The sequence below is a fragment of the Numida meleagris genome, chromosome 2, assembly GCF_002078875.1.
Source record: "Numida meleagris isolate 19003 breed g44 Domestic line chromosome 2, NumMel1.0, whole genome shotgun sequence".
Classification (NCBI taxonomy): domain Eukaryota; kingdom Metazoa; phylum Chordata; class Aves; order Galliformes; family Numididae; genus Numida; species Numida meleagris.
Window position 1 is genome coordinate 16,463,002 of NC_034410.1, and position 13,616 is coordinate 16,476,617.

Below are 13,616 nucleotides of genomic sequence, written 5' to 3' on the forward strand. Positions count from 1 at the left end.
TGCAGCACAATGACAGCAAAGCAGGTTTGTTTTCACACCCACATCCTGAGAAATTCCTAAAAACCAGAAGAAAAGAGAGGAAGAAGAATGGTAAGAAGTATGGCCAGTGTTTTCTGTGACTTACCAAATGCCACTAAGGAACAACAATGGAATTTTTTGGATAAGAAGGCTAACACTCACGTCTTTGTCTTTGCACACCGTTTACATGGACATATACACTGGTCAGGTACCTGGTGACTTCCTTGGTAGGCTCCATAACAGCCTTCAGCTCACACAGGTACCTACTTTCACATGCCAGTACGTCCATGGCACACCGCAATGCAGAAACACATGAGCATGGGATACCAGACAGGACCTTTTGAAAAAGCGTCCCTCTATGCCAGCGCTTATGTGACTACTGAAGCACACAAAAGGAGTCACTGACAGTGATTTTGGAAGACAGCTGAGAACAACACTTCTCAGGAAGCAAGACAAGCAGCGATGGCTCATGAAAGAAGACAGGACAGAGGCAGACCACATGGTAGAGATGGCACGCTCAGCCCAAACGCAGCGTGCCACAGGGGTCATTCATCACTACTGTGCTCTCCTGGGCACGCAGGAGCAGCAGTGCCACCCCCTCATACCATTTGCAGCTCAGTGGCCAAAGCAATAAGGCTAATTGTTAGGACCATATAAACTCAAATGTAGGTATTGATACAAAGGCAAGCTGAAATGATACGGAGTGGGAAACCAGCTCAACTCGTAAGCCAGCCAGGGTATCCAGGCTAACTATTTCATTCACACTCCATGAATGAAATAGAGGTTTTCTGGGACAGCACACAGATATCATTGCTGGAAGACACTCAAAAACACCCAGACATTCAGAAAACAGGACTGCAAAGCAACTAATGAGATGCTAACAGACACTGGAGGGACCAAGAGCATGCTCAGTTCGTCCCCAGCTAGCAGAAATGTTCTTACTGCGATTGAATACAATGTGCGCTCCTTACTTTTCTGTCTTCATGCTGAAAGGTATTTTGAGCAGTGGTGAGAAGGCTAGTGAATCGACCTAATTCCTTTCAAACCAAAAAATATGTTACAGAATTTCCACTGTTAAAAGTTTTAAAATAACAAACTGGTTCAGGTACAGTAACCTTTGGAACAGAAACAAGTACAAAAAGCCTGGAATAAATATATTCTAACAAATTTAATGCAGCATTTTTCACACTTAATAACAAAACTTTTTTTTTTTTCAGATAATTATCACAAACCCTTCCTGGAACTAAACTCAACTGGAAGTCTATCTGCTTTACCAATTTATAAATATGTTTTTTCCACCTCACATTGGATAATCTGGAAATAATTTTCTGCTTCAAATAAGATTATGGCAACACAAAGCCGATCTTGTCCTTTGCCATGAAATCTAGGAAAATATGTTGTTAAGAGGGAGAGGGATGTTCCAGAGATAGGAGACGATGAAAAACGAATGAAACACTGGAATCAATTGCACAGAGTACAGTACTTTTCATATGCTAAAAGCATTAAGAACGTGAAGAATCTACACATGCTCTAGAGCTGCTCTGTTAAACATGCGGCAGGATTTTTTCCCTAATCTTTTCACCATAATACCAGGCTCATCATGGCCATTAGCACCAAACATATCAAAAACAAGTGTCTGAAAGGAGAAGCCTTTCAGGTATTATATAAAATGAAAGTGATTTTTGGAGACCTGGCAGTCTGACTGAAGGCAGTGGGAGGCAGTGGCAGGGAGGGACGTGGCTTGCTGGGTGGCATGGGTGTGCTGGGCTGAGGTGGCTGGGGGCTGGCGGACTGGTTCTGCCACCTGCTACATGGCCATGGAAGAGCAGTGATGGCTCCACAGCCACCTCAGCTCCTCTGGCAGGGGCTGGAGCCATCTTGGCTCCTGGCACTACAGTGGCCCAACAGAGCCAGAGGCTTCAAGGGAGAGAATGAGCCTTCACCTCAGCCTGTGCTGAGGGATGCTGGCACTGTGGTGACAGACATTTTTTGGCTCTCAACATTATATTCTTTTCTTCTTGCTGTGATCCAGGAGAGAGAATGTGGGGAGTACAGCCTACTACTGCCATCCCTTCCTGCACTGGGCAGGCCAGAGTCCCCATGAATGGAGTGGGCCGGGGTCCCCATAGATGGGGTATGCCAGGATTGCCTGTGGATGGGGCAGGCTGGGCTCCCCATGGTTGGGGTAGGCCTACGTCCCCATGGACTTGGTAGGCCGGGATGTGAAGTATTAGGTGAGAGGGGCAGGCAGAAAAACCCTCCTTGCTGGTGCTTCTTTGCCAGCTCTGGGAGTACGTAAAGGAAGAAGCCCAGCTCTGTTGCCAAATTAATTTCCCAAATAAATCTGAATCTCTCCACCACCCAGGAAGAGAAGGGAGGGTCACTTCTACAGCACTTAGGAAAGAATCCGCTGTTTTATCTGCCTGAGCACTGAAGGGCATTGTTTCACATTGTTTTCCAGTGAATGCTGGGAGAGCCAGAGGTGGTGTGGTGCAGGAGAATAGGAGGGGACGAGGTCAGAAGTGACTCCCAACCCTAGCTAGCCTCTTGGTCAGACTTGGATTTGGCTTTTCACACACAGACCTCTGCCAGCAAAGCAGGCACAAGCACCTCGCCAGCCATCTTCCTCCCAGCAGCCTGTTTCACAGGCTTAGCTATGCCCAGGCAATCAGGCCTTGTCTCAGCATCTCACTCTCCAAATTCAGCAGATGCAACAAAAATCCTTGCCTGTGCAAGGGCTCTGTGAACTGAGACATCGGATTTCATCACTTGGCTTCTTCACTACAGCCTCACTGAGGTTTCATGTCATTCCATCAACTGCAGCTAACTGGAAGTAATTTCAAGCAGGGTACAGCGTATTGTTAAATTGGTACCCACTTCTCAATGAGCTGCTATTTAAGCGTGATGTGCATGTTTCTTCCCTTTCCTGAGGGCATTTTTATTATTCACAACACTGAGAAGGCGCTTTGTATAGACACAAACTAGAACTGGGCTGTGTAACCATTCGTTCATGTTCCTATCCTACCCTCGGCAGTGCAGTGATCAAACATAACAGACATACTCAAATACCAAGCCTGACACCACAACCTAATTAGCACACTATCCTGGAGAATGATTTCCAGTGACTACATATTCATACTTCACAGCAAGTGAAGTATGTGTGGTAATAAAAGGAAGGTCAGAGACAGGGAAAAATAAATTTCTTTTCACATTACCCTATGAGATGAACATTTCTTTCAAAATTTTTTGTTTCACTGAAAAGAAAAAGGAACAGGAGTAGGTTGTCTTTTCCAGTGGCTTCTCTAGTACCAACTGGAAGGGGCAGTCAGACCTCATCCCAAATTCTGCCTGAAACAGTGATCTCCAGGAAAGGTGTGAGGCAGAGAACAGCAGAACTCTTCCATATTCTACTCTCTTTCCAAGGGAAAAATTATGCTCAGGTGAATACTTCACAAGAACAAGGTTAAATTCAAACTTTCTGCAGCTTGAAGTTAAAGTGAAAAGGTAAACTACGAAGTGCTGCCAGCTTTGTTACTATTTGATAACTCCAAGAGCCTGCATCTCATATTCCCTCCAGATAGTTCCTCCAACAGAAGGAAGTCAAAGTGCAGTTTACCTTTTCTCAATCTATGTTGCTCACCTGTCTTTTTTGACTGGTAATTCTGGACCTCTGGAAAAGTTCTATTGTTTCCAACTACAAAGACATCTGCAAGCTTCCAGATTGCAAAACTAAGCCACAGGTCTGTAATGGGTGCAGCAAGCACACATTTCTGTGGTTATTTGCAGTCCTAGAGAGCAATTTGATCACTGCCTGCCTTTGGGAGTGGGGACACCACTGTCTGAGAGAGCGTATCTGCAAAGTCCACCTTTCTTGTCTCTCGCTGCCCATGGCTTTACAGAGTATGACCATTTTTTCCTGATGCGTGGCAGTGTCTACTCATACTTTAATGTAACAGGCAATAAAGTGTTGTTATGATGGGAACAATATACAGTAACCTAAATGTGCCTGTTACACTTCAGTCTCTAACTGCAAGCCATAAGCGGAGAATATGATCACATTTTTGTTAAGCAAGTCACATTTTAACATCATATTTTTTCACTAATGTGGCATAAAGAGGACAGAAGTTGTGTTTGGGCAGAAAAGAACCAGAGCACAGTACTCCTTTTGAGGAAAACCAAAATTGTATAGAGTTATCTTGTTCTTTTTGGGATTGCATTTTAGTGAGTAGTATCATATTCAGCAGCAGCCATGAAGCAGCCCAAAATTTTGCAACATAACCTGTATTTTAAATGCAAGGAATGTAAGTTAAATGGCATTTAACTCAATGCATTTTTTGAGTAAGCTTCTTTCTGAACATTTAAACATCTGTTTTGCCTGTGGTAGTTTGCAGAATTGTCCACCATAAACTATATGAATGGGCCATCCAAAAAATGATGGCAAATCACTGTTTAAACAGCTTATGCTCACTCACAAAGATTTATTCATTCTTTCTGTAAACCTCATATTTAAGAAACACTGACTCTGGAAAGATGAAGTGCTGCAACTTGCTAGAACTTTTGTGCATATCAATACTAATAATATTTTAATTTTTGAAATCTCCATGAGCTCTTTCTTCTCACTGCTTTAAAAGTCCTTTATATAGAAGTCTTCTGGTAAATGAATTACTCTGAGAATTTATTTAGTTCTTTATATGGCAGAATTAGCTACCTTGAAAATACCCGAGGTAAAACAGATAAAGAATTACATGAAGAAATGAAATCCCCATCAACTCTGACTTAAATGACAGGCTTAACAAGACTGTCAACCACAATGTAAAATTAAAATGGGAAACTAGAAAAAAGAGATGGGAGATGCTATGTAGTTTTCATCTTTTATCTTTGGTAGATCCAAATCTGCTGCAGTTAACATGTCAAAGATAACAGGCGTAATTTCTCAATAAAACCAGGATATGCTCAGGGAGAGGTCGGATCTACTCTAAGGATCCAAGATATTCTGATGAAGTACATATATACACCACTTCAGCCACTGACTGGAAGAACGGAAGGAGAATTAATGCAGGAGGAGACATTTAGTTAAACTTCTGGCATTCTCAATATTTTGATCTTTTCTCTGCCTTGTACTTACGCTCTGCCTTAGCTGTGCATTGTCCCTGAGGTCATGACAATGCTACTTCAAGATAATTTCACAAAAGGGAAGATACAAGAGGTGTTTTCTTTCTTTTCAGCACACTTCACTAGTGACTGAAGGAGTAGTGGTCCTGAGATGATGGTTTTGATGCTCACAGGGGCCTCAACCCACTCCTAGCTATCAGCAAAGCTGAATGAGTGAGGATGGGGAGCTTCTCAACACAGTGTGCAAACACAGAAGACTTCCCTCCTCAGTATTGCCAAGACTAACAGATAAGCAAACCTGCCTTTTTGCTGCTAGCCCACACTTGACTCTGCATGCACACTGGCTGAGCACAACACCATCCTTGATACTGCAGTGGTTAGAAAACATAAAAATTTGCATTAATTGCTTTTAGTGTTTGGAATTATTTTTTTAAAAAGTCACCGTTCCTCAAGGTTAAAAAAAAACCCAGAACCTAAGGGACATTTTGAGAGTGATTTTTTTCAATGCTATGTAGCCAATACACCATACTGAAGTTTAGGATCATGTATTTATTTGGGAATATAATTATGCAAGTGCTATTTTCATCACTGTAAACATATCTTGGAACCAAACCTAAAACTCCTGGTACAATGCTGTCTTTAAGCAACTGCAGATCTGTATATTCACAAACACACAGCCTGTGTACCAGAGGGAAAGGATGAGATGCTCAGAGGAGAAAAAGTGGCATAGACGGGGAAGTTGTTGGTGTGCTCCCTCATTTTCAGCCCCTTGGTATGAATCCTGTAAAATTTTTTATCTGATCTCTTGGATTAGAAATGGAAAATGTTGTGCAAATTATGTCCTCGTTGTCATACTGGATGCTTGAAATGATATTTCCAGTACATGGATCTTTTTTCTTGGAAATAATAAATACAAACCAGGTTTCGGTGACTTTAGACTCTAATAGTCCCTTGTGTCAATATAAATACCAAGCTGGTATCAGCATGTAATTTTTTGAGGGAAGTTGATTTTCTTCCATTTTCCATTTTCTCCCCAACCTGGCACTTCACAATACATTCTTCTTTCCATCAAGCATAGTCAGAGGCATCTAACTGTTAATCAAGTTGCTTAGATGGAAGAGAAGTTTGGGGCCATATGAAGCTCTGTATCTCGCCCATGGTTAAGGCAGTCAGTAGTTACCTTTGGCCTTTGTGAGCTCAGCATTTTCCAGCTATTCATCTTCACTTCCCTAAAGAGCTCTATAAAAGTTAACAGCACAAACAATATGCTGGAGATTAGAGCAACTCATACAAACACACAGTAACGGATAGGCAGCTTAATGATTTTTCTCTCCTAGGGCACGGTCTATGGCAGGAGAAGCCTTTACAGACCTTTGTGTAAATCTGGTCCTTAAGAGACAGGAGAGATCATCACCATCATTCTCAGTGCAGAAAAGTTAACAACAGTCAGGTCATCTACTATTTGTGATGGTAGAAAAAATCATTGGGAAGAGCATTCTTGTTTCCATCTCTTCCCTGGGACAGACTTGCTCTTCTCAGCAGTTTCCCCTTGAGGAATGTTATTACAAACAACTGTCCTATTTTTATGCAAATTCATGTTTTACAGGAGATAAGACAGTAATGATAAATTCTTCCAATTTCCTAACACTAGATGAGAAAAACTCCACTCCATAAAGAACCAAAATTGTAATATCAGAGTGTCATTCTTAACGGGGGTAAAATATATTCCCTTATTAGCAGGAACAGAACATCATTTGTTCTTGTAACATGATCTGGTTGCCTGGAAAGAAAAATCCTAGTTAATCATTTTATTTTATTATATTTTTTCCAATGACTGAAATTTGCACAAATGAAAATAACTAGGGATTCATCATGAGCTGACAATACTTTCGGATTAATAATGGGTGGTGTCGCATTTCCTCTAAATTACTAACTACCTTGACAGACAGCTAATAAACACCACAGCCCAGCGCAGCAGCCTCCTACACATCACAGCATCCCCTGGGTGTACACCAACACAACATGCACACATTAGGAACATTGATTATTTGCATAAATTAAGGTCTGGTTCTGCCTTACCTTGTCTCCTTGTCCTTGGGCATTGCAGGTGATCCATAGCCAAAAGCCTGTTTGTCGATGGGGGACGGCACAGCCTCTGCCATGCCTGGGTGGCCGAGGGCACTTCGCGCTTTGGCATCCACAAACACGGATGGTCCTGGCTCCTTTTTGAAGGACTGGCGGCTGGGGGAGGCCCTGTCAGGCTGGATAGTGTGGAGAGGGACATGTGCACTATGGTGGGGATGGATATCGATCATGCGCATATCGGCCACCCGGTGGGGCGAGGCGGGAGGCGTTTTAGCGCTGAGTGTAGGCAAGTGGCTCTCCGGGTACTTTCTTGGCTTTTGTCTGTACAAGGACTGCTCCAGCATTTCAGGCTGCATAGAGGGGTTGCAGTAAGTGCTTGATGACCTCATGGCACTGCGATGGTAGGTGACAATGTGATCGGAGACATCGAGGGGGTGCCCGCTGTGGGGCGCAGCCATGCTCATCCTCCCCTCGTGAAACAAGTAGGGGTCCCCATATAGACCTTCATTTCGGATCAGGGCCAAGTTTTTGTTACTCATGTCCTCATCTGGTTTCACATCCCGCCTCTCCAAAATGGCGCTTGGGCTGGGTGATATGGAGCGTGATGCTGACACACTGGAGAGCCGGTCCCTGGGGATGGTGGCGTTGCCCGGCACGCCGATGGGACGTCCGCCTCCGTAGGGGATCCTGGACGGAGAGGGGGGCATGGAGTGGGGCACTGGCGTGGAGGGCGGAGAGCTGGGCATCGCATGGGAGGGGTGCGTGGCAGATCCGGAGCGGGAAGCGCTTGGGCCATCTCGGCCCGTATAGGCAATTTCCCTCTGCATCTGGAAATGAAGGGAGAAACATGCAGGATGTAAAATTATCAAACAAGCAAAACGTGATGCGGATTGTGACGACATCAACATTCACAGAATAAAAACTACCTTCAAGACTAAATAATTTGTCATCTGCGTAAATAAAACATCTTGGGATCTCAGTGCCTAAAGAAAATAACCTATAGACAGCAATAAAAAGGGCTGCATGCTAAAGGAATATGAGAATTTTAAAAATACATTTGCTCGCGGAAACACCATATTACCCTAATCTGTTATTCAGATACCCAGGCTGAAATCAGACCTAGGTGTTCCAGGTACACATAGCTGGTATGGACTGAAACAGTTCAATGATCAGAGGCACATGCTAGAGTTCACTGATTCCACACCAGGAAGAAAATGCTGGCATCACAAACCCACCTGAACTCCTTAGACACACAAAAAAATAAAACAACTAATTTTCCATTTACTTCAGTGCAAGATTTGCCTTTTCCTAATACCTTGACGTGGCCTTAATTATGCAAAGGATACACAAGGCATAGGGGAACAACATGCGCAAACATTTACTGACATTCAAGTTGCATGAAAGCAGTCAGTCCCTATAAAACACGTGCCAAAGGTTCCTGTACCACAACCATGGATAAGAGAGTTTAGGAAAATGCATAGAGAATGTGCTCAGAAAGCTACCAAATATTTTATTATTGTTTTATAATCAGCATCATTAACTGCTGGCAGTAAGGACTGAGCAAACAAGACAAAGAAACGGAAAACTTCCTTACCAACATATTAGCACTTGGTTAACTACAGCCATAGCAAAAACCTGCAGAGAGTACCTGTGCTTCTAAGACTGCAGCATTGTGCTCTGCCCTACAATGACCTCTTTAGGTGACTGAGCATCATCAATGGCACACACCAGAGAAATTCTCCCTCTAGCAAGCATCATGTGCTTGCTCTGCTGCCGTTCGGGTCAGGTGGATAAACAAGGAGATGAAAAAGCCAGCTGGGTTCCACCAAGTACATGAGAAAAAAATTAAAGCTGCTAAAATTTGTGTTGGCAATTTCAGCTTCTCTCTGCACCATTTCCAAGGGATTCCTAAAGTTACACAGCACACGCATCTGTGCAGTGGAAGTCATTGATATGAAATCTTCACCATTTTTCTCCCCTCTCACTCCTGGCTTTGACAATGTGACTGGATTCATTGCAGTAACAGTGATCCATGGCTGATGAAGCAAGAAATTATATTCTTTCTGTTCCTGCCCCACCACAGGTTTTTCTGCTGGTAAGGGAATTGCAGTGGTGGTGTATAAACAATAGTTGCTCTCATCACAGCAGGCTCCACGCTTGGGAATTACAAATGACGTTCCCCAGGGCCAGAGATCAAAAGTCTGCAGTATCAGGTATCAAAAAGAAGAAAAGAGATAACCTGATTGTGGCAGCAGCAATAATAAATAAGTGCAACACAACAAAGGAGCGAGCTGGGATGGGTCAGAAGCATTATCCAGCCAAAGGGGAACATGGGATAGCTTTTTTTTAATTTGCACAGACAATTACTGTAGTCTGGAATTTAAAATAAAACACAACTAAACAGTATTAATAAAATTATCAGTGGGCATTCAACAGAATTCTTCATCTGACTTGAAGAAACACAGCAGCACACCGAGCTGTGTTGTGCCAACAGAACAAAAAGACTCCTCCCAACCCTGAGCCGCTTTGGGCTCACACCTATAGAGACAGGCAGCAAGAGATATTTTGCACTGAGAGAATGGAGGAAGAAAGACCTCCTTGGTCCCCACCACACAGGTTGCATCAAGTCCTGTTTAGTTATGTTAGCTAAAACTGCAACAATTACAATAGCATCTGGCATACAAACCACAGGCACTGGGATTCACTGGGTTGCAGTGAAAGGAAAATTCTGATGTTTCCTTGTACAGATGAGCAAATTTCCATGGGAAGCTTTTGAAAGCAATAGATTTTATATCCCCTAACTTCTGGACTTCATATTCCTGTATACGCTCATTCATTCCTCATAAGTCAAAGAAATCTGTCAAAGAAAAATACCTATTTTCCATCTTACCATATTCCCATACTTCAGGATGGAAACAATCAGTTCATATACGTAGCTCAGCTATTGCTCAACATCCCGTGTCTGAGTACTGATGGTTACAAAGCTATTTACTTTTGCTATTTGCATTAATATAGCCCATGTAGCACACAGCCTGAAACAAGACTCCACTGAGCTAGGAAGGCACAAAGCTCGAGGAGACAGCCCCTTCCTGAAAGGTTCCCTTTCTATTTTAGGATGTGACTCAGTCCCTGGGTGGAGTATGTAGAAGGGGAGAGCTGCTGGAGCCATGGAGTCTGGGGTGCCCAGGGCCGGAGGACAGGGGCATGTGAGCTGCGCAGGGCTGAGTGCCAGGCAGCCTCACTGGTCACATTACAGCATCTCCTGACACCTGTCGATATTTTCTCTTTCTACTTTTTTCCCTTCTCCGAAATCTCCAGATTCTTCATTAATGGCAACTTCAGAAATTCAAACGATGGTATCTTCATGCTTCTCAGCTACTTATCTTCCGTGTGATATTCAAGGCACACAACTCTCTCCCATGTACAGTCCACTTTCCGTACTGTTTTTTTCTCCTGTCCCACACGTATACTCTAATATGTAGGCTGCTTTGAGCCACATGTTCTTAGTCTTATGCTGCATGACTCAAGGCAGAGAAAGAGGATATTGGGCTTATCTGAGCCTGTAAATGCTAGGTGATGTCACAGACAATTGCTTTGAGAAGAAAAGGAAGAAGATTTTTTAATGTAGGCATAGGATCATGCGCTTTTCAACTGCAAATGTAATATATTTGCCTGAGGGTGTGGTTTTCTTCAGCACATAGCTCTTCCTTGTTCTTGCTCTCTGTAGCCTGTACATCCTTGAAACAGAAACTTGTTTGTCAGTCCTTGAGGTTAAAGTGTGGTGAATGGCTAGTACAACCATTTCTGTACGAAACACTGGAGGGAAAAGGCACCAGTAAGAATCTTTCACATTCTATAGTAAAAAAGATCACACCACATTTAAGCATCTCCTGAGGAAGTTTCTGGTCAGTCTAACAAGACTGTAGTTCGTAAGATACAGACTTGGATTTTTTATTTTTTAACAGAACAACAGAGGCATTGGACATAGACTGAAGAGTGAACATCAGATAAAACCAGCTATGTTTTTTATTTCAAAATTAGTTTGTGTACTTAGTAACTTGCTGTATTTTAAATACGATTATATGCAGAAACGTAGCAAACCAGCTTTCTATCTGCCCAAAAAGATAACTTTATGAAGAGTTTCCTTTGCTTCTGGAAGCTCACATAAAGACTGAGCAGACCCAAGGTCTCTGCATACAGCAGAACACAAATCTTGCTGCAGCTCCTGGCCCCCTGAATAGCTCAGCTCCCCTGAAAGAAGGACAGAGTCACGGTATCATAAGGTGGGCTTCCCATGATGAAGCAATCATCCTTTCTTCTCTCTGTTGGGCTGGCTTCAAAGCACCATTTGTACCTGCAGCACACACGGGACAGGGCACAGGGAGCTGTGCCCACACGCATACCAGGGCAGTACCAGCTAGCACTGTGCTACCGCTGATTCATTAGCACCACACCAACCCTTCATCTTCCCAGGTAGCTGGATGTCAGAGGTGCACCCTGACTCACACTGTTATCTGCTAACATCTCATAGCAAAACATAGGCAAAGAGAAAAGTAGGTGAGTGTTTCTGACCTGGCAGCCCTTCCCATTGCTCTCTCAAGCGCTGCCTATCGATAGAGAGCACCACAACTGGTTTTGCTCCAGGGATTTCACCCTGCCAAAATACCTAGATGGAGCATGTTCCTGTAATGGTGCTCATCCCAGCACTGTCCTGAAGATACCCTGGAGTTCCCAGCAGACACCATTAATCACCTCTCAGGCATGCAAAGCTATTACTTTTTCTTACTTTCCTGTTGGCACCCTTTATTTCCCTGAGGAAACTGCACATCTGCTCATAAAGCTGGCTCACCCAATAGTAAACTGAGGACGCTTGGGAAGAATTTTATCAAGAAATTGGACAATCTTTGATGCAAAAGGTACATAAAACCAAAATACTGATAACAAAACTGATCAATTCATTACAAAACAAATAAATTCAAGGTAAAGAGACCTTGCTCACTAGAAGGAAATTGCTCACTAGCAGAAAATCTTCTAAAAAGTGAGGCAGTCCTTCACTTTGTTAATCAGGAAAGGTTTACATAAGGAACCCCAAACCCAACAACAGTACAATTCATTAGTTCTTCTCTTATATAAATAAATTGACAGCCTTACTGTACTAGCTGTCCAAAACCCTTAGTTTAATCATTAGTTGCTCTATATTATATTGTATCTGTCATAGCTGGTCTTTCACTAAGGCTGGGTTTGCACAGCTGAAAGCACAGATGAGCTTTTGCAAAAAAAATGTCAGATAGAATTTTGATATTTCTAAAATAATATCATTTACAATATGGCACGGTGCATTTGAAAATTACAGAAATGGTGAACAGTTTGAAAATGACATTTTTAAGTACATGTACCATGACCATCTCTCTAAAGCCAAATCCTAATGCTATCAGACATCACTGAAAGTTTGTCACACTTGTTTGTCCCTGTCTTTTCTTTGTATGTCTTTTAATTCCTACGAATTTCCTCACTGCGTTGGGCCATTACAGGAAAAAACAGGCTGGCTACATCTGTGGGTTCCTCCAGCTGCCCAATGGCACACTTACAAACTGCAAGCACATTACCATCATCTTAGCTTTTTCTGGTCAGGAAATTTCCAATGAAAAACAATTTCATCATACAACACTAATTTAAAAGAGCTGAAACATCTGCTAAAAATGTCAGTTAAACAAAAGCGAGCTGAAACTCCCCCCCAGCAGATTTAGGTCAAATACCAACACGGTTTCTTATCAAACATCACTGGAGTGCTCTAGAGTTTTGGCCTTCCAGATTCACAGACCTGGGATCTGGTCAGAGGGTGCCAAGGGGTAGGGACCCCAGTTCTATCATGGTCTTTTTGGCAGAGTGAAGTACTGGACAGTTCTGCAATGACCTTCAAGACCACGGAGTAAGACAAGCAGAAGTTTCAATGTTTACCACTCCTCAGCAGTGCTTTCAGACTAATTTAGTTAGCAATTTTGGCTAAGGATGGGTCTTCTGATGCCCCAAAGAGATACTTCACACAATGAAACAGCTAACCTAGGCTAAGTTTGGAGTCTTGGCTTCAGCTAAGTCTGGCCCCACAGTACAAAGCTCTAGGAGGAGCTAGTTTCCGCAATAGTTTTTCATTATGGGAACCGCACGCCGGTAATTCCAAAATAAAACTGATTTCAAAAGTTCAAACTTGCCATGAATGGGGAACTCTGAGACCTAACTAGCTCTGCTCTTAACATTCCCCATACGTTTCCATTATCTTTTTCTGGATATTTTTCCAGGTAAAGAGTTTTCAGAACTCCCTGAGAAATCCCAGTATTTTTTATAATTAACTTCCCATTCTTAGCACACATCTTGCTTTCAGTACTCTCGCTTCTTTTGCACAG

The 13,616-nt window shown here is 42.9% G+C and overlaps 1 protein-coding gene across 25 annotated transcripts in view; it reads right to left on the minus strand.

Annotated features, from left to right (window-relative positions):
• KIAA1217 (KIAA1217 ortholog) overlaps positions 1-13,616 on the minus strand; it is a 354,365-nt gene that overhangs the window by 42,315 nt on the left and 298,434 nt on the right. For all 25 annotated transcript variants that reach the window (XR_002436144.1, XM_021389175.1, XM_021389180.1 and 22 more), the window contains one exon: positions 7,210-8,042. Coding sequence is in view for 24 of the 25 variants with exons in the window: in XM_021389175.1 (XP_021244850.1) it covers positions 7,210-8,042 (833 nt within the window). In the remaining variant the exon portion in view is untranslated. The remainder of the gene's footprint in view (positions 1-7,209; positions 8,043-13,616) is intronic.